Source organism: Dreissena polymorpha, chromosome 8 (assembly GCF_020536995.1).
Source record: "Dreissena polymorpha isolate Duluth1 chromosome 8, UMN_Dpol_1.0, whole genome shotgun sequence".
NCBI classification, from domain to species: domain Eukaryota; kingdom Metazoa; phylum Mollusca; class Bivalvia; order Myida; family Dreissenidae; genus Dreissena; species Dreissena polymorpha.
The window spans coordinates 25,867,973-25,890,208 of NC_068362.1; the positions used below are offsets into that span (position 1 = coordinate 25,867,973).

The 22,236-nt window shown below is 38.5% G+C and overlaps 1 protein-coding gene across 5 annotated transcripts in view; it reads left to right on the forward strand.

The window, feature by feature from the left end:
• LOC127840993 (ATP-dependent RNA helicase SUPV3L1, mitochondrial-like) overlaps window positions 1-22,236 on the forward strand; it is a 127,167-nt gene that overhangs the window by 73,120 nt on the left and 31,811 nt on the right. For 2 of the 5 annotated variants that reach the window (XM_052369468.1, XM_052369469.1), the window contains 8 exons: window positions 3,344-3,810; window positions 6,157-6,234; window positions 7,272-7,379; window positions 9,707-9,821; window positions 10,024-10,192; window positions 15,148-15,259; window positions 15,530-15,699; window positions 17,589-17,640. In XM_052369468.1, coding sequence (XP_052225428.1) covers window positions 3,453-3,810; window positions 6,157-6,234; window positions 7,272-7,379; window positions 9,707-9,821; window positions 10,024-10,192; window positions 15,148-15,259; window positions 15,530-15,699; window positions 17,589-17,640 — 1,162 coding nt within the window. In that variant the 5' untranslated portion in view covers window positions 3,344-3,452. Of the gene's footprint in view, window positions 1-3,343; window positions 3,811-6,156; window positions 6,235-7,271; window positions 7,380-9,706; window positions 9,822-10,023; window positions 10,193-15,147; window positions 15,260-15,529; window positions 15,700-17,588; window positions 17,641-22,236 lie in introns of those variants that run through there. The other 3 variants (XM_052369470.1, XM_052369473.1, XM_052369472.1) reach the window with 3 other exon arrangements.

Here is a 22,236-nt window from a genome sequence, read left to right on the forward strand (position 1 = left end):
CTAGATCTAGTTAGGTAAAAGTCGATGTTAAAAGCTCATGTTAAATAAAATTACGCGTACACGTTACACCGTAATGCCTTTTTCTGATTGGTTCATATTCAAATCAGTTTCATGACAGGGCTACAGGTCAGTGATTGTTTTGTGTTTTAAGCAGAAGTTTAAATGAAGAATTTATGCTTTTCCAACTTCAATTCGACGATATTTGAGGTAAAAATGGACTTCTTAACTAAAACTGAATAAGTTGGTAATGTTATTTTGCAGTTTTACGCAAATTGATGAAAATTTAAACTTTCTGGTTTCCAACACATTTTTGACTTTTCCCCGATAAGACGTTCCAAAGAATTTAGCCCATGTAAAAAGTATCTCTAAATTCTTTGCGCGTCTTATAAATAAGACTAGATCAACATGTCCACTGATTTTATCTTGTAAGGTGAAGTAAAGAATGTTATATTGGACAAACAGACATTTTAAGCTCATCTATTTTTTGAAAATAAAATTATCAGCTATTGTCATCACCTTGGCATCGGCGTCGGCTTCCAGTTAAGTTTTGCGTTTAGGTCCACTTTTCTCAGAAAGTATCAATGCTATTGCATTCAAACTTGGTACACTTACTTACTATCATGAGGGGACTGGGAAGGCAAAGTTAGATAACTCTGGCGTGCATTTTGACTGAATTATGTGCCATTTTTATACTTAGAAAATTGAAAATTTTGGTTAAGTTTTGCGTTTAGGTCCACTTTTTTCAGAAAGTATCAATGCTATTGCATTCAAACTTGGTGCACTTACTTACTATCATGAGGGGACTGGGCAGGCAAAGTTAGATAACTCTGGCGTGCATTTTGACAGTATTATGTGCCCTTTTTATACTTAGAAAATTGAAAATTTTGGTTAAGTTTTGTGTTTAGGTCCATTTTATTCCTTTAGTATCAAAGCTATTGCTTTCATACTTGCAACACTTACTAACTATCATAAGGGGACTGTGCAGGCAAAGTAAAGTAACTCTGACTGGTATTTTGAAAGAATTATGTGCCCTTTTTAACCAGGTTTTTAACCAGGTTTTCCGATGGAAAAAACTGGTTATTAGATTGGCGAATGCGGGCGGGCTGGCTGGCGGGCTGGCGGAACAAGCTTGTCCGGGCCATAACTATGTCGTTCATTGTCATATTTCAAAATCATTTGGCACATTTGTTCACCATCATTGGACGGTGTGTCGCGCGAAATAATTACGTCGATATTTCCAAGGTCAAGGTCACACTTTGAGTTCAAAGGTCAAAATTGGCAATAAATGAGCTTGTCTGGGCCATAACTATGTCATTCATTGTGAGATTTTACAATTATTTGGCACATTTGTTCACCATCATGGGAAGGTGTGTCGCACGAAAGAATCACATCAATATCTCCAATGTCAAGGTCACCACAACTTAAAATATATTTATAATAAAACAAACTTACAAAGGGGGTTAATTTTGTTTGTTCATTTCAAAAGTTCAGTTTGAGTTGTCTCCCTTAATCAGATTTTTTTTCACAATGAAAACCTGGTTTTGTGACAATTTTGTCCCTTGTTATACTTAGAAAATTGAAAATTTGGTTATGTTTTGTGTTTAGGTCCACTTTATTCCTACAGTATCAAAGCTATTGCTTTCATACTTGCAACACTTATTAACTATCGTAAGGGGACTGTGCAGGCAAAGTTATGTAACTCTGACTGGCATTTGGACGGAATTATGGGCCCTTTATACTTAGAAAATTGAAAGTTTGGTTAAGTTTTGTGTTTTGGTCCACTTTACCCCTAAAGTATCATAGATATTGCTTTCATACTTGGAACACTCGCAAACTATCATAAGGGTGCAGTAAAAGGACAAGTTGCATAACTCTGGATGTCATTTTTACGGAATTATGGCCCTTTTTTGACTTAGTAACTTTGAATATATGGTTAAATTTTGTGTTTCGATCCACTTTACTTCTTAAGTATCAAGGCTATTGCTTTCAAACTTCAAATACTTTCATGCTATCATGAGGTTACTGTACCGGGCAAGTTGAATTTTACCTTGACCTTTGAATGACCTTGACTCTCAAGGTCAAATTAAAAAATTTTGCTAAAATTGCCATAACTTCTTTATTTAGGATTAGATTTGATTGATACTTTGACAAAACTACTCTTACCTTTTTTTTTGAAACGGTTAAAAAACACAAATATTTATTTTTATTATTTTATGTTTGAAATACCGTCCAACCATCGCACCCAAGAATCCCCCCCCCCCATCCCCCCCCCCCACCCCTGATTGTTTTTTCCTTTTTTTAGCATTTTTGGAAGATAATGTAATAAATGTCCACACCCCCACACAATGCACCCCTCTTCACTCCACCCCTCCCTCCTTTGTGATTGAAAATGAGAGTCCCTTCGCCTTTAAAAAGAAAATAGATGAGCGGTCTGCACCCGCAAGGCGGTGCTCTTGTTTATATTGGTAACATTTGGATCGTACAACGGGGGAAAGACCAAAACAATGGTTGAAAGTTTCCTATTTTGTCTATATTGTTGCGCAAGTATTTTGTGTGCAATATTCAAGCCCCGATATCTGACAGTTAATATCAACAGATTGCAATAATATTTACAAACCTGTGTAGATAATTCATTAACCGATAATGTTTTGCAAGAATTATGTAATGGCAATTTGAATTTAAAACACCTGAGCAATTTAAATCCAACCATTATCAAATTTTAAATATCTCTCAATTCGCTCGCTGTGTAGATATATATCGATAACGAAGCCTCGATGTAAACCATGTATGTTAAATGTGAAGAATAAACAGGGGAAAACACAGTTTGCATTTGTCTGTTGTGGTGCCGAGCGTTATATAGTAAAGGGATATTATTATACATACCCCGGGTAGTCTAAGTATACTTAAATGTTTCCTGGGTATGAAAAATATACTAACATGTACCCAAGAACACTAGCGCTAAATTGGTTTTCGGCTTTTTTTTCAAATTAATTAAGTTCATATTTATGTCATTATTTTGTAAAATGGCCTCTATATAAAAGAAACACATACTCATAAAGCATGCCGGGGGCAGGTTTCATTCAAAGAGAATTTTATTTCGTATTTCTTATTGTGTTTTACGACTGCGGATTTTGGTTGGGAATAAAACTTGGGTAAAGTTCAGATTGGCCCGGTATGTTTTAATATATTTAATGTATCTTGAGTACCCAGAGTACATTATAGTAGTTACCAAACAGACAATGACCAATCGAGCTTAACTAGGAAGTATCTGTAGAGACAGATGTTATACACAGTACAACACAAATAATGCTTTTTATTTGAATTGCTGTTTTCTGTTTTGCAGAATAACAGATGTGGTGCTTTCAGGCCTGAGAGGTTGAAGTTTAAACCTTCCTAAACAACAAAATTAATTTATAGTTTACATTATCAATTAACGCATATCAAGTTGAAAAATGCTGGCAGTAAGTTCAATTGTGCAGAATCTGCTGAGAACACGATGTTTGGCATCATTTAACGTGTTTGAGCACCGACATTTATCAAAACATGTGAAAACTGTTGGACAAAGCAAGAGGAAAACAATCGTTTTTGAGCTTCCCGGTTCACAATATTCACCTCACCGTCATTCAAGGAAAGGACAATCAAAACCTGTGAAAACTGTTGGACACAGCAAGAGGAAAACCATTGTATATGAGCAACCCAGTATTGTGCCACCCCCCACTGCCAAGGAGCTGTTCAAGCCCATGGCGGTCGAGCCCAGGAGGGAAGATGCTGACAACCTTGGAGAGGAGATTGTTGGTGCACTATCAAAGGGTGAGAATTTCCATTGATACATGTCATATGCAGAAATTAGACTGTACAACGTACCACCATAAATTGTTCAACTGGGAATTCTCAAATTCTTCAGGTTATGTAAACCAGCTTTATATATATATTGGCTTTTAATTGGGCCTGGCTGTGGGAAAATTGAGCTTGATGCATGTGCAAAAAGATTCTTTCCAGATTTGCCTGTGCAGTCTTCAAAGGCTTAACAATAGCATGGACAACACTATCTGCCTAGACTAGACTTTCATTTACACTTGCTTTGAAAGAAAAGTTCTATAAAAGCAGAAAGTGTTGTCCCTGATTAGCCTGTGCATACTGCAAAGGCTAATCTAGGACAACACTTTGTGAACATGAATTAAACCCAGTTTTCACCAAACACAACTCATATGTACAACCTACCACAACAGATTTTAAACTGTGCATGCTTAGTTTTATGAAGAACAGCTTTTAATATGTTGTGGCTTTCAATTATGAAAATTATGGTTTGCTTGACTGGTTATTTCCCCCTATAAGAATTTAAAGAAGCACAGCTAAAATGGGCTTTGCAAACAGCATAAAACCACAACAGCCTGCAAGTAACTCACAGTCTGTTCAGGTTTTATGCTGTTTGCTGCTCATCAGTATCTAAGGGTTGGAACTGAAACCCTTATAGCCTGGATCTAGTAAGAACGGTCTTTAATTAAATATAACTTTCTAAGGGACTGCACATGCGTTAAAATACGTATCTAAGTGGTAAAGGGTTAACAAATTGGATGTTTTTAGTCTCTTTGTTTACAGGTTGCCAAAATATTGTCTTTGATAATTTTTTTAAATATTATTAAATAAGCATAAACAAGGAAATATGGAGATTGATAGGAATTAGAATATTTATTATATACCTTAAAACATTCAAACTTTGATGCATGCTGTGCACTCAATCATGACCAGCCTAGCTCTGGTAAAGCAGGGCTTAATGCATGTGCGTTAACCCTTTCAGTGCAGGAACCGAATTTTAAAGGCCTTTGAAAACAGTTTGGATCCAGATGAGACGCCACAGAACGTGGCGTCTCATCAGGATCCAAACTGTTTGCTATTCTGATAGTATTCTTTGAAATTTTTTTGAAGAAAATGCTAATTTTAGAAATTCAGCAGACGACAAATTTCCCAGCATGCAAAGGGTTAAGTGGCCTCCCAGATTAGCTTGTGCAGGCTGTGCGTTAAGTGGCCTCCCAGTTTAGCTTGTGCAGGCTAATCAAATAGGACACTTTCTTCATAAACTTGATTTTAGTGTAAGAGATCTCATTTAAAGGGATCTTTTCACGGTTTGGTAAATTGACAAAATTGAAAAAAGTTGTTTCAGATTCGCACATTTTCGTTTTATAACCTGATGTCTTATATAAATGATAATTAATTATTTGTTGCTATTTCCTCGTCGAAAAAAAATTTGCAATGTTTTAAACTGTTACCGGTGAATATCGAACTGTTGACCGGTCAACAGTTTGAACTGTTGCCCGCTGGAATAATGACGTCATTTCGTCGAAAAAATTACGTCATTTTACAGTTAAACAGTCAAAATTATTTATTTTATTGATTACTGTTGTGTGTAAATAAAAATTTAGTTTGCTGTTATTTCTGTGTTGGAAATTTGATCAGGTAATAAAACACTTATTTCATGGATGCTTGGTGAACAGTCAAAACTGTTGGCCCTCGGTATCAGGGCTGACAGTTTTGACTGCTCACCGCGCATCCATGAAATAAGTGTATATTAGTTATGATATTTGTGAGGAAACAGTATTACTGAACATTAACCATGGTCAAATATAGCCAATATATGCATCTTTGACGATTTAAAAACCTAAAAATTATAAAGCATTGCAACGCGAAACGATTGAATAATTTGGAGAGTTCTGTTGTTGTCGTTAAATTTTGTGAAACTACAAAGATTGCTCATATAATGCATAAAATACTTCATGCAAGTATGCTTGGCAGAATAGCCGAGAGGGTTAATGCGTTTTTACTCCAGGTTACTCCAGCACTCCGGGGGTCACTGGTTCGAGTCCAGCTGCGGCTACTTTTTTTTCCTTTATTCTTGATTTTTTGCTGGAGCTTTTAAGATCCAATGTTTGCATTTATCAATATAAAGCATTTAATGACTTATTTCAAAACATGCCAAAAACTGTGAAAAGGCCCCTTTAAATGGAAAATTCTAGCAAAGCAGAAAGTGGCATCTCTGATTAGCCTATGCAGACTGCACAGGCAAATCTTGGACGACATAACGCACATCAATTAAATTCCGTTTCCCCAACCGAGGCTCACATGTTTTGGTATTTTCATTAACAATAGTACATGTTTCAGGAAGTATTGCCAAGATCTTAGTGAACTTTGCTAAGGACAAATCAGTGGAAACTCTGGCACAGACCAACAAAGTCACTGGTAAGAGGAATCACATACATGTACTGCATGGAGTTTAGTGTATTGAGAAAAATGGGATTGTATATTCTCTATGTATATGGTGTATTATTTTGCCTGTGGCCCTTATTTGCTTGAGTAAATTTTTTTGAGTTTTTTAGTTGGTAACAACATACATATACTGCATGGAGTTTATGTATCTTGAAATTTGACAGCTTTATTTCCTTAAAAGAAATAGGGATCTGATTATTGAATTTCATACACTTAACTTGCACTGTTTCATAAATTGAAATTATCTAAATCATAGCCTAAAATACACAGTTTTTTATGCCCCTGGTAGGGTGCCATATAGCAGTTGAATTGTCCGTCTGTCCGTCCCTTAGTCTGTCCGTCCGTCTTAAAACTTTAACATTGTCCATAACTTTTGCAGTACTTGTATTGAAGATATCAACTTGATATTTGACATGCATGTGTATCTCATGGAGCTGCACATTTTGAGTGGTGAAAGGTCAAGGTCATGTTTCAAGGTCAAAGGTCAAATATACGGCTTCAAAGCGGTGAAGTAGGTGGCATTGTGTTTCTGACAAACACATCTCTTGTTTCTTATGCTACCAATGTGTATCCTTTAACTTTGATCTGATTACATGTGTACTGTAAAAACAAATATATTTGTCTTCATGAAATGTTGCTTTAAAACAAAAAAAAATAACGTGGGAATTTGAATTTGGAATAATCCCACTATATCATAACACGCAATATTCTCTACCAAAGAATCATAGGATGCCCCTTTGCAATATAATTACCATGTAAATGTGTGGCTCTCTGGGAAAAAGGCTTTTAATGCAGGTGCAGAAAGTATTGTCCCAGTATAGCTGGGGCACAAGCTAATCAGGGACAACATTTTCCCTTAAAAGGAAATTTTTGTTTAAAGGATTTTGTTTTGCTAAACAATATTCATATCAGATGAAAACTGTTGTCCCTGATTTATTGATCTGGGATGACACATAATGCATATGCAATTAGTACCATTTTTCCATAGCACTGCTCAACTGTTTTATTAGGTGACCTGTACCAGCAGTGCCTTGAGAGTTTCACCAAGTACTGTCTGGTGTCCAAGCCTCTCTCTGTCACACTGCACATTGTCTTCAAGGATATCGAGGCAGGCGCAGGTAAGGCAAGATTTGAGTCTGGTACCTTCCCTAAATACAGCCTAATATGTGTACAGCAGCCTGTCAAACTGTGACCAAAGTCGCTATTGTAAGTACAGAAGGTGGCCGCTAAGTTTAAGTGACCACCTTTTAGATGGTCATTGCTGCCTTTAAAATCAGTGAGACCTACGGTATACACTGGCAAATTTCTTTTCATTTTGCTTAATCATTTTAAAGAAATATTGATCCTTCTAGCCTAAGCCTTGGGGAACCACTTATAAACCAGACAGTGAAGAACTGGCAATTGCAACTCATTATTTATGCAAGATTTATTATTCTAATTGCATGTAAAAATAATGTGTACACTAGGAAGCAAATTTAAACAATGACTAGTCATCAAATTGTCTGAGTCAAATGTGTTCCACCTTGGAGGCATCTTCGTTATCTTGTTTAGGTAAATATTCAACATCTCCATATGGGCTGTGCTCTGTGAAAAGGGGGTTTAATCCATTTGCATAAAGTATCGTTCCAGTCCGCACAGGCTAATCAGGGACATCACTTTAAGCCTTAACAGGATTTTTGCTAAATTAAGACTTTCTTTAAATAGAAAATATCATAGAAGCGGAACGTGATGTCATGAGGTGATGCTTGTGCGGACTGCACAGGCTAATCTGGGATTACCTTTTACGCACATGCATTAAACTCCCTTTTCACAAAGTACGGCCCCTATCAAAGTTTTTGCAATAGGTGTTTAATTGAAACTTCACTTATGTGTTCAATTGTATTGTTTGAGGTCACAAACCATGTTCTGTAAGTCTGACCTGCAGTTTAGCTGAATTATACCCCTTTTTGTACGTAAAGAATTGGTTAACCTTGGACATTTCCTTATCATTGTTTCTTCTATAAGTATTAAATATTTAATTCATGCATATAATCAATGTCATTGTTTATGGTCACTGACCAAGTTCCATAACTCTGGCCTTCAACTTAGAACAGTTATGCCCCATTTTTGTGCAGGAAATTTGTTGAGGTTAATGTGTAACCCTCCATATCACCGTGTCTACTTTAGCAGCGATTTTTCTTGCCCAGTTGGGAAAAGTATCTGTAAGAGTTCAATCGGGAAAATTGTGTGGAAAACCCCTGAAATTGGGAACATTCGCGCTGTGAAGTCTTCAAATTGGGAAATTGGTGTATTTTATTTTTTTTCTCTTAAATACTTTAAAATTGATAATTAAATGTTGTTAAGTTGTCATTAACCAGGTTTTCCGAAGGAAAAAACTGGTTATTAGATTGGCGAATGCGGGCGGGCTGGCTGGCTGGCTCGCTGGCTGGCGGGCGGGCGGAACAAGCTTGTCTGGGCCATAACTATGTCGTTCATTGTCAGATTTTAAAATCATTTGGCACATTTGTTCACCATCATTGGACGGTGTGTCGCGCGAAATAATTATGTCGATATCTCCAAGGTCAAGGTCACACTTTGAGTTCAAAGGTCAAAAATGGCCATAAATGAGCTTGTCTGGGCCATATCTATGTCATTCATCGTGAGATTTTAAAATCATTTGGCACATTTGTTCACCATCATGGGACGGTGTGCGGCACAAAAGAATCACGTCAATATCTCCAAGGTCAAGGTCGCCACGACTAAAAATATATTTATTTTGAACAATTTTGTTTGTTCAATTCAAAAGTTCAGTTTGAGTTGTCTCCCTTTATCAGACTTTTTTTTCTCAATGAAAACCTGGTTTTGTGACAATTTTGTCCCTTGTTTTTATATTAACTTAGGTTCAAGCCATAGAACTGCATAGAGAAACTAACAAAATAATGCACTTAAAAGTTTATTAAAAAAAATTAATTTATTTTTAGAAACCTTTATTTGGAAATGTTTTTGACAGCATTGATTTTTTTATAGTTTTTTCCTCATTGAGTAAGTGCCGTTTTCCAGTAAAAAAATCACTATACAGATATTCAATTGAAACTTCGCTGTGAGGTAGCTGTGGTGTAATGGAAATGGTGTCCGCCAAGCGACAGGGCGGTCATGGGTTCCATCCCTGCTGTGGGAGCATTCTTAAGATGTCCCCCAAAGACACAAAGTACTGGTTCTTGGCCCAGGAAACGGACTGGAGAGCGTTTCAATAAGCCTGAGGCTTTCGATGCAATCGAGCTCAAATAAATGGGTTTAAACTAATTGAAACTTTGACTGGAACATTTTTCAATAAATAAATTCCTGACATATTTAATTGTTCAGTGAAGCTCAGGGACAAATTAGACAATATTGGCTATTGACATTACTTGTATTTGCTTAACTACTCATGGTTTATCAATGGTTTCATATATATGTTTGTTTTCAGGCCATGTTACGGACCTATTCCCATTCTTCCTGGACCACGCCAAGCAGGTGTTCCCTCATATCGAGTGCATGGACGAACTTCGACAGATCAGCAACCTCTCTGACCCCACGACATGGTAACGAGCCTAAATCAATAGGTTAAAATCAACATATTGCACTTGAAACCTTGCCAAATGAGTGGACAGTTGTGCAAAAAAAAACCTTTTTTTGGTATATGAGGTATTCACTAGCCCGTGGCATGAAACATAAATTTTTCCCCATTTAAGGTATTCACTAGCTTATAACATAGTAACATAACATTGTTTTTATTCATTGAAGGTATCCCCTTGCTCGTAGCATGAAGCGTAAGATTGTTTTCCACGCTGGGCCGACTAACAGCGGGAAGACATACCATGCCATGAAGAGTTTCCTTGAGGCCGAGAGTGGCGTGTACTGTGGGCCTCTGAGACTGCTAGCCATGGAGGTGTATGACAAGTCTAATGCACAGGTAGGTTATGTGTGTAAAGTGTTGCCATGAAGATGTATGACAATTCTAATGCACAGGTACGTAATGTGCGTAAAGTGTCGCCATGGAGATGTATGACAAGTCTAACTCACAGGTACGTAATGTTTGTTAAGTTTCGGCATGGAGATGTATGACAAGTCTAATTGAACAAGTATGTACTGTGTGTAAAGTGTCGGCATGGAGGTGTATACAAGTCTAACGCACAGCTACGTAATGTGTGTAAAGTGTCGGCATGGAGGTGTATGACAAGTATAACGCACAGGTACGTAATGTGTGTAATGTTTCTGCTTGGAGGTGTATGACAAGTCTAACACTCAGGTATGTAATGTGTGTAATGTTTCTGCTTGGAGGTGTATGACAAGTCTAACCCATAGGTAGGTAATGTGCATAAAGTATCGGCATGGAGGTGTATGACAAGTCTATCGCACAGGTAGGTAATGTGGGTAAAGTGTCAGCATGGAGGTGTATGACAAGTCTATCGCACAGTAAGGTAATGTGGGTAAAGTGTCAGCATGGAGGTGTATGACAAGTCTATCGCACAGGTAGGTAATGTGGGTAAAGTGTCAGCATGGAGGTGTATGACAAGTCTATCGCACAGGTAGGTAATGTGGGTAAAGTGTCAGCATGGAGGTGTATGACAAGTCTAACGCACAGTTAGGTAATGTACATAAAGTGTCAGCATGGAGGTGTATGACAAGTCTAACGCACAGGTAGGTAATGTGCATAAAGTTTCGGCATGGAGGTGTATGACAAGTCTAACCCACAGGTAGGTAATGTGTGAAAAGTGTTGGCATGGAGGTGTATGACAAGTTTAACGCACAGGAAGGTAATGTGTGTAAAGTGTCAGCATGGAGATGTATGACAAGTCTAACGCACAGGTAGGTAATGTGCGTAAAGTGTCGGCATGGAGGTGTATGACAAGTCTAACGCACAGGTAAGTAATGTGTGTAAAGTGTTGGCATGGAGGTGTATGACAAGTTTAACGCACAGGAAGGTAATATGTGTAAAGTGTCAGCATGGAGGTGTATGACAAGTCTAACGCACAGGTAGAAAATGTGCATAAAGTTTCGGCATGGAGGTGTATGACAAGTTTAATGCACAGGTAGGTAATGTGCATAAAGTGTCAGCATGGAGGTGTTTGACAAGTCTAATGCACAGGTAGGTAATGTGCATAAAGTGTCAGCATGGAGGTGTATGACAAGTCTAATCCACAGGTATGTAATGTGTGTAAAGTGTCGGCATGGAGGTGTATGACAAGTCTAATGCACAGGTACGTAATGTGTGTAATGTTTTGGCATAGAGGTGTATGATAAGTCTAACCCACAGGTACATAATGTGCATAAAGTTTCTGCATGTAGATGTATGACAAGTCTAACCCACTGGTAGGTAATAATATGTGTAAATTTTCGGTATGGAGGTGTATGACAAGTCTATCGCTCAGGTATGAAATGTGCATAAAGTTTCGACATGGAGGTGTATGATAAGTCTAACCCACAGGTAGGTAATGTGCGTAAAGTGTCGGCATGGAGGCGTATGACAAGTCTAACGCACAGGTACATAATGTGTGTAAAGTGTCGGCATGGAGGTGTATGACAAGTCTAACCCACAGGTAAGTAATATGCATAAAGTGTCCGCATGGAGGTGTATGACAAGTCTAACGCACAGGTACGTAATGTGTGTAATGTGTCGGCATGGAGGTGTATGAAATGTCTAATGCACAGGTACCTAATATGCATAAAGTGTTGGCATTGAGGTTTATGACAAGTCTAACGCACAGGTAGGTAATGTGCGTAAAGTGTCAGCATGGAGGTGTATGACAAGTCTAACGCACAAGTACGTAATGTGTGTAAAGTGTCGGCATGGAGGTGTATGACAAGTCTAACACCCAGATACATAATGTGCATTAAGTGTTGGCATGGAGGTGTATGACAAGTCTAACACAAAGGTACATGGTGTGTGTAAAGTGTCGGCATGGAGGTGTATGACAAGTCTAACGCACATGTACATAATGTGTGTAAAGTGTCGGCATGGAGGTGTATTACAAGTCTAATGCACAGGTACGTGATGTGCGTAAAGTGTCGGCATGGAGGTGTATGACAAGTCTATTGCACAGGTAGGTTATGTGTGTAAAGTGTCAGCATGGAGGTGTATGACAAGTCTAACGCACAGGTAGGTAAGTGCATTAGGTCGGCATGGATGTGTATGATAAGTCTAACCTACAGGTACGTTATGTGCATAAAGTGTCGGCATGGAGGTGTATGACAAGTCTAACACCCAGATACATAATGTGCATTAAGTGTTGGCATGGAGGTGTATGACAAGTCTAACACAAAGGTACATGGTGTGTGTAAAGTGTCGGCATGGAGGTGTATGACAAGTCTAACGCACATGTACATAATGTGTGTAAAGTGTCGGCATGGAGGTGTATTACAAGTCTAATGCACAGGTACGTGATGTGCGTAAAGTGTCGGCATGGAGGTGTATGACAAGTCTATTGCACAGGTAGGTTATGTGTGTAAAGTGTCAGCATGGAGGTGTATGACAAGTCTAACGCACAGGTAGGTAATGTGTGTAAAGTGTTGGCATGGAGGTGTATGACAAGTTTAACGCACAGGAAGGTAATGTGCGTAAAGTGTCTGCATGGATGTGTATGACAAGTCTAACGCACAGGTACGCAATGTGCATAAAGTGTCGGCATGGAGGTGTATGACAAGTCTAACGCACAGGTAGGTAATATGCATAATGTCTGCATGGAGGTGTATGATAAGTCTATCGCACAGGTAGGTAATGTGTGTAAAGAGTCGGCATGGGGGTGTATGACAAGTCTTACGCACAGGTAGGTAATGTGTGTCAAGAGTCGGCATGGGGGTGTTTGACAAGTCTATCGCACAGGTACGTAATGTGTGTAAAGTGTCCGCATGGAGGTGTTTACAAGTCTAACGCGCAGGTAGGTAAAGTGTCAACATGGAGGTGTATGACAAGTCTAACGTTACAGGTACATAAAGTGTGTAAAGTTTTGGCATGGAGGTGTGTGACAAGTCTAATGCATAGGTACATAATGTGCGTAAAGTGTCGGAATGGAGGTGTATGACCAGTCTTATGCACTGGAAGGTAATGTGCGTAAAGAGTTGGCATGGATGTGTATTACAAGTCTAATGCACAGGTAGGTAATGTATGTAAAGTGTTGGCATGGACCTGTATGGCAAGTCTAACGCACAGGTACGTAATGTGCATAAAGTGTCGGTGTGGAGGTGTATACAAGTCTAACGGTCAGTAACGGACAGGTAGGTAATGTGCGTAAAGTGTCGGCATGGACGTGTATGACAAGTCTAACGCACAGGTAGGTAATGTGTGTAAATTGTCGGCATGGAAGTGTATGACAACTCTAACGCACAGGTACGTAATGTGCGTAAAGTGTCCACTTTTATATTTTACAAGTCTATCCTACAGGTACGTAATGTGCATAAAGTGTTGGCATGGAGGTGTATGACAAGTCTAACACAAAGGTACATGGTGTGTGTAAAGTGTCGGCATGGAGGTTAATGACAAGTCTAACGCACATGTTCATAATGTGTGTAAAGTCTCGGCATGGAGGTGTATTACAAGTCTAATGCACAGGTACGGAGATGTATGACAAGTCTAACACACAGGTACGTTATGTGCGTAAAGTATCTGCATGGATGTGTATGACAAGTCTAACTCACAGGTAAGCAATGTGCATAAAGTGTCGGCATGGAGGTGTATGACAAGTCTAACGCACAGTTAGGTAATGTGCGTAGTTTCTGCATGGAGGTGTATGACAAGTCTATCGCACAGGTAGGTAATGTGTGCAAAGAGTCTGCATGGAGGTGTATGACAAGTCTAACGCACAGGTAGGTAATGTGAATAAAGTGTCAGCATGGAGGTGTACGACAAGTCTATCGCACAGGTACATAATGTGTTTAAAGTGTCGACATGGAGGTGTATGACAAGTCTAACGCACAGGAAGGGATTGTGCGTAAAGTGTCGGTATTGAGGTGTATGACAAGTCTTAACGTTACAGGTACATAATGTGTGTTAAGTTTTGGCATGGTGGTGTGTGACAAGTCTAATGCACAGGTACATAATGTGTGTAAAGTGTCAGAATGGAGGTGTATGACAAGTCTTATGCACTTGAAGGTAATGTGCGTTAAGAGTTGGCATGGATGTGTATGACAAGTCTAATGCACAGGTTGGTAATGTGTGTAAAGTGTGGGCATGGACCTGTATGGCAAGTCTAACGCAAAGGTACGTAATGTGCATAAAGTGTTGGCATGGAGCTGTATACAAGTCTGACGTCAGTAATGGACAGGTAGGTAATGTGCGTAAAGTGTCGGCATGGACGTGTATGACAAGTCTAACGCACAGGTAGGTAATGTGTGTAAAGTGTCGGCATGGAAGTGTATGACAAGTCTAACGCACAGGTAGGTAATGTGTGTAAAGTGTCGGCATGGACGTGTATGACAAGTCTAACGCACAGGTAGGTAATGTGTGTAAAGTGTCGGCATGGAAGTGTATGACAACTCTAACGCACAGGTACGTAATGTGCGTTAAGTGTCCACTTTTATATAAGGAAGAGGCTGAAGCTTCTAGCCATAGAAGTATATGACTAGTCTTATTCTCAGGTAGGTATGTTCATAAAGTGTTGTCTCAGATTATCCTGTGAAGGATGATTTCGTCCTTGACCTGATTTTCGCTAAGAAAGGGTTCATTGAATAGAAAAGCACATGTATTAAGGTGACCTCTTTGATTGTGGGCTGCTAGCCATGTCTTATGCACAGGTAGGCAACGGACCTGATTCTAAATGATAAAAAACATTAACGGTTTCCGAGAGCCCTGAGACTGCTCATTTTGATAACTGAGGCAATGTTTTATGTAATGTTTGCTCTGAGTTATTGATCGTTTCTCTCTATTTTCAGGGTGTACCATGTGACCTGAAGACTGGGGAGACCAGAAAGTTTGCCAACGATGATGACAGCCCGTCCAATCACATGGCATGCACAGTGGAGATGCTGAACACAAATCTGGAATGTAGGTCACATCACAAGAGACTTGTTTTCTCAAAATGGTAGCACAATTAGTGATATTCCCTGCATTAACTTGGTACCATAAGAACAAATGTTCTTAACCGAATTTCTTACAAATTTGACGATGAATAAATTGTACTAATCGTAACAAATACAAAAAGAAAAGAAGTTCTATGTTAAAGGATTGGTTTTGACAAAGCATACTTTATGATGGGATGAGCATTTTTAATGTTAATTTAATTTCTAACCCCTGAGTAAATATCCATGTTTACAGACGGCGTGGCGGTGATAGACGAGATACAGATGATAGGTGACCTCCAGCGAGGCTGGTCGTGGACGCAGGCATTGCTGGGTCTAGCTGCCCGCGAGTTGCACGTATGTGGGGAGGAGACCGCCATAGATCTTGTGGAACACCTTGCCTACATGTGCGGGGACTCTTTCGAGGTACATTGTGAGGGTTTGTGGATCATTATATTATGCAGGTAAAGTTTTAAAGGCTTATTTTTTAGCCTTCTTTGCATAATTCAGCCATCTTTGTGTGTTTGAGCCTTCTTGGTGTAATTAAGCTTTATTGGCATATTCCAGCCTTCTTGTCACAGCCTGTAAGGATAGTAGGTGGTTCTTAAATCACAACCCTGTTCTTGATGTATTTCTGTATGTGTAATAAGTTTGTTCTTTAAATTATGGCAATCAAACTTGTCAGAACATTCCTATTATGGAGTGCATATTTTGGGCTTCAACATTCAACAAACTTTAGAAAATGTGAGCTATATCCGCTTAATGTTTTACAGGTATGTTTTGTGACAATTAAATCAGGTAAGAAACTTGTCTTGTTGGTTCTTATAAACAGTCATCAATGCCAATCAAATAAAAAGCACAGTTTCAGATGGTTTCCTTCATATTGCTTAAAACATATAGGAAGTGAGCTTTTATTTTATGACCTAGGTTAAGGTTTTAAACAGAACCGAGCATTCCAAAAAAGTATACTCAGTGTTTTCAGACATATTTATTAGAACATGGCCATAGAACTCTGTTAATTGTGACTTGAATGAAAACAGACGTCCGTGTTAATGCGTAGTAAGAAATAAAGATGGGTCCCTTCCAGATAGTTTGTACATTTAAGAAATTATGTAAAGAAATGCCTTAATCTAGTGTTGTACATGATGAGAAACAGTTATTGAAATTTTGTGAGGATGGTTTAGTGCTTAATTGGCCATCAAGCACATGATTATCTTCCCCTCATGTGTGGGAGGTTAGTTAGGGTATGGTCATTTAAATCTTTTGAGGTTTACTAATAAATTATAGAATTATGTAAAGAAAGGCCATAATCTAGTGTTGTACATGATGAGAAACAGCCATTGAAATCTTGTGAGGATGGTTTAGTGCTTAATTGGCCATCAAGCACATGATTATCTTCCCCTCATGTGTGGGAGGTTAGTTAAGTTATGTTTTGAGTGTGTAGATTATACCGGTACCTATCTTGAAAAGTCGAGTGGAATCTTCAATGTGTAGAATTACCGAAACCCCCTTATAGAAAATTAATTTATTTCAGGAAACTGAACAAACTCATATCACCAATATTAAGTACGAATTATATCACGTTTTTAAGTAACATAATATGGAACTTTGGTACCTGCTTTGCTTAACTTAACGAAATCTCTGTTATAAATAGATTTTTTGTGTCAGAAACAAGTGGAACTAATTGAATGTTACTATTCTAATAAAACAGATCAATAAATGCCATTGTAGAAGAGTTTTTTTTTACTGGTATCACCAATAGACGCGGTATCTTGGGGGAAGTTGTTACCTGCAGGATCGTCTGATACTGGTAGCTTTATTAAATAGCCTGACCGAAATCTCCTTCATAGAAAGCTAATATTTATCAGAAAATGACAAACTGATGTTGATTTTTTGCACTTAAAATTATAATGATTGATAAATGTCTCATAAGCAATTTTTTAATAAAATTAAAATCTCTTTCCTACGCATAACCATTGGGATTTTGGTACCTGCTCAGCGTTAGAAAGCTTGTAAAACATAACAGAAAACCCAATTATAAAGCGGTATTTCGTAGAATGCATATGGAAAAAAGTTTTTGTTAATATTTTGTTACTATCAAGGATAAATACCAGTGTAGAAGTGTTAATTTATTCCTAATACCACGATTTCACATAGTAACAGGTTAGATTTCGGTAAGCGCACAAGCGTTTTAAAGCGTGTTTAACATACCGAAATTTCCGTTATAGATAGCTTATGTTCTTTATAAACTAATATTTTTTTGCATTTCCATAAGAAACTCTTTACACTCATGCATTTGTTGTTGTTTTTTGTAGGTCAAGCGTTATTCTCGACTAACAAAGCTCGAGTACTTGGACAAAGAACTGGGTATGGAATTTCATGTTGATTTGGTATGACTTCTTTTTGGTCGCCATGAAAAGTAGAAATATTTGTTCTTAATCTAAACGTTTTTTAGGCCCATTATACAGATTATTTTTCGACCAGGGATATTGGTAATATATGGTTGGGGATTTTTTATAACATGTAAAATCAGGTGAATTTGATATGGCGTATCAAAAGACAAGGCTTTTTAGAACTCATGAATAATTTCCCATTGTCCTACTATTGAGAAACTGTTAGACAGTTTTCAGTTTCTGTACTAGTGTTGAGCAGTTGTCAGTTACTTAAGTTCAGTTTTCAGTTACAGCAAAACAGTTGTCAGTTACAGCAGAGCATTTGTCAGTTACAGCAGATCAGTTGTCAGTTACTGTAATGCAGGTGTCAGAAACAGCAGAGCAGTTGTCAGTTAATGTATGTCAGTTGCAGCAAGCAGTTGTCAGTTACTGTAGTGCAGTTAACAGTTACAGCAGAGCAGTTGTCAGTTACTGTTGTTGAGTTGTCAGTTATAACAGAGCAGATGCCAGTTACGGAAGTGTAGTTGTCAGTTTCAGCAAAGCTGTTGTCAGTTGCAGCAGAGCAGGTGTCAGTCACATCAGAGCAGTTGTCAGTTACTGGAACACAGTTGTCAGTAAATGTATGGCAGTTGTCAGTTAATGTAGGGCAGTTGTAAGTTGCAGCAGAGCAGTTGTCAGTAAGTGTATGGCAGTTATCAGTTAATGTAGGGCAGTTGTAAGTTGCAGCAGAGCAGTTGTCAATTTGTATATGGCAGTTGTCAGTTTCAGCAAAGCAGATGCTAGTTTATGTAGTAAAGTTATCAGTTATAGCAGAGCAATTGTCAGTAAACGTTGGGCAGTTGTCAGTTACAGCGGAGCAGTTTTCAGTTACTGTAGTGCCTTTGTCAGTTGTCAGAGCAGCTGTCAGTTACTGTAGTGCAGTTGTCAGTTAAGGCACAGCAGTTGTCAGTTACAGCAGAGCAGTTGTCAGTTTATGCGGTGAAGTTGTCAGTTACAGCAAAGCAGTTATGAGTTAATGTAGAGCTGTTGTCAATTGCAGCAGGGCATGGGCAGTTGTCAGCTAAAGCAGAGCAGTTGTCAGTTATGTTTGGGCAGTTGTTAGTTACAGAAGAGTAGTTGTTAGTTAATGTTGAGCAGTTGTCAGGTACAGCGGAGCAGTTGTCAGTTACATCGGAGCAGTAGTCAGTTAATTTTGGTAAGTTGTCAGTCAAAGCAGATCATGGGCAGTAGTCACTTAATGTGGAGCAGTTCTCAGTAAATTTAGGGCAGTTTTCTGTTACCGGCACGTGAGTGTGGTTCTGGTAAACCGCTTAGATTTGCGCAGCTTGATCTTGAAAAGTGTGAGTATAGTGACGCCGTTAACTTACTGAAATTTTTTAGATATGGTGAGGCAAACACACAATTAAACTAGTCTTATCACACATGTACATGTTTTAATGCCAGGCTTAAATGCATACCAATATCGTACGTTGACCTATTATTGTGAGACTTGTGATTACTTATGTACGCATTACGATTGAACTCCAAATATTTTTTTTTAAGTTTTAAAATAAATGCAAAAACAACCAAAATGATAAAAAAAACAGGCATAATTGTATTTCAAAATCAAGTTTCAAATAAAATAATCAAAATTTGTTTATATTCCATACATTTTACTAGTATTGGTCTTCTTCATTAAATTTCTACATAAATTTCAAAGCGAAGCAGGCAGCTGCACTCTTTAAACATAACACTTTCATTTATTGGTTTCATTTTCATGGTATATTCTTGCATAAGAACTGTGCACACACATTGTATCAGGTGATATACCCATGTTCAGTGGGAATATCCCTGGCCCGATAGAAAATTTATTTTTAATATCAAATCTTTTAATAGTAACAAGTATGCAAAAATTAAAATGATACTTTAAATGAATGGCGAGAGTTTGTGTTTTTGAAATTCTCAAGCACTTTTATGTTCCCATGTTGCTCATAAGAAGAATTACCAATGGAACAGAAACTTGTTAAATTGTAAAAAGAAGTTAAACAAAAGTTTTATTACTGTTTAAGTTAATATTAAATATGTTAAGTGAACCAAATTTTAAACGTCATTAATATGTTACCTGCTATCTATTAGCTTGCTCCTTTCAAAGGGGATTTAACTCATCCGGAAATTAACAAAGCTGGAACCGGCCATCTCCATACTGCAATTATAGACTAAGTTAAACATAGTGCAATGCAACCCATGCAAAAACCAGTAACCTTCAATATTCTTTCCGGATCGACCAGATGTATACACGCCTTTTACGGCTCTGAATTGAAAATTGTTTTTAGATTTATTTCACTTGGTTGAATGGGGGTTTGAATAGATAAATTGTCTTCCTCTCCTTAATCGAGCACAGCAGGATAGACATCAAACACGCTTCTCCTTCATTGAGAAGTTCTCGGCGTCGATACACTTGTAAGCGATCACGTCAACGCTCACGGAGACATTATTTTAGAGACCTTATTTCCAGCGTAGCCGAACAACATTTTGGCATCGCAGGTATATAGGACGTTGCCACTTCTCACGTAGGCGTTAAAGTACCTACCGATCAAATCGACGGTCCCCATTTTATTCCTTAACGGAATATCATGTCTCCATTCCACGTGTGTTGGTTCCTTTATGGCATCCCCACATGTTGCAGTCACTGAACCTTATTTATATACAAACTAGTTAGTTAAACTTTCAGGATTCCGGATTAGGTGTTCATCTCTCCACTACGACTACATCACCGGTCACTGGTCACCGGTCAGAATAAGTAGTCGTTCATCATCTGATTATTTTTCCTTCTCTTCTTCGTTATCATCATCGGACTATTCATCCTCCTCTTTTTTGTCATCGAATGGCTCTTCGTTGTCTGCTTTAATGATGTCTCATTGCCATCGGGTTGGACTTTTGGCACGCTCTTCTTTTCGGAGCAGTTCTCGGCATTGATGTCAGACCATATGGATTCCACCATATTTCGGTCTTAAACCGGTATCGTCACCGGTCATATTATGACTGGTCCGTTCACCTGGCTACAGTTACCTGTCATTGACCGGTCCCGTTCGGTCACAAGTTACCAATCACCGGTATTACACTGTGTTTTCATCGGTCAATTTTATAGCATCGCGGGTATCTTCTACATTACCTAGTTGTATACCCCTGGCTATGATTGTATTGAATACAATATTTTATGGATTCAACAATCTACATGACATTTTGTGTTTTTCAATACTGATGTTCTACTGGCGACCGTTGGTTACCAATTCATCTCCGCTGACTTGGTCTATGGTTGATTTTCCTTACCAGCTATCCATTCTGTTGCTGGTTATGAACTACTAATACTAGAAGATTATGAAATACCTATATCTGTTATTTCTATGTCTATCTCAACCGGCTACATGCAGACTACTGGTCTAACAGATGGTTCGTCTGAAGCGGGCTCGGAGTCTAGCATTGAGGTAGAACATATTTGACCTCTATTAATCAGATCTATAATTTATGTTCGAGACCCTAAGGATGAATTTTTTTTAAACGCCTTTACCTGTTGGCTACAGACTTAGCAGTCACTGTCACAGAACAGTTGGAACACATACGTGACTGTAGCAGGATAAGCAAGACGACATTTCGTGTCGACTTCAGCTTTTCTATTGCTCCTACGACAGTGCATGTTTTTAAGATACTGGAATCAACAAGATTTCTGACATAATCATAATTTTATTTCCTTTGCCAGTTGTTTCTACTACTATCTCAGTTATTTACTCCATGTTGAATAATTGACAACTGAGAGAGGGCTTATGAATCGGATGGCCTACCAGCTTGACCGCATGGTGGCCACAGTCTTGTTGATGGCTTGGAAACTATTGAAATCAATGATGCTTAGGATCTGGAGGGACCTCATCTGTTCTTTTCATCTTCAAGATTCTGTTGTTGGAGACAAGTTTATTAGAAAGAACAACGTTTCCTTCTTAAAAATCTTCTTCTATTTCACTTTTGGCCCTAACAGGCCGTCTTCCTATAACTGGTCGTATTCCTATCAGAATTCGTCTGGTTAGGATTCTTGAAATAAAGGGCTTAATCAAGATTTGAAGACTTCCTGGCCTTCTACCGGCAAGGGTGGACCTCCCATAGGTTACTCCTAGGTTTTTCACCTTTTCTGCCACCACACTTCCGATGCCGAAGGTACCACTGTCAGTCATATTTCCGTACTTCGCAAATCGATGACTTCACGACCTTTATTATCCCCCGCCACAGGCTAAGGGATATTGTTTTGGCATTGTCCATCCTTCCGTCCGTCCGTCTTTCCGTCCGTTAGGCACATTTGTGTCCGTAGCCATATCTTGGAAGTGCTTTGGCGGATTTGATTGAAACTTTGTATAAGTATATATATGGATAAGAGGATGATGCATGCCAAATGGCATTGTACACAATCTGTTTATAACTGAGTTATGGCCCTTTGTATCTTAAAAAAATTCTTTTCTAGCCGAGTGTCAAATAAAACACTTTTGTGTCCAGAAGCATGTTGGCGGGGGATATCAATTCAACGAATTTGCTTGTTCTCCAGGAT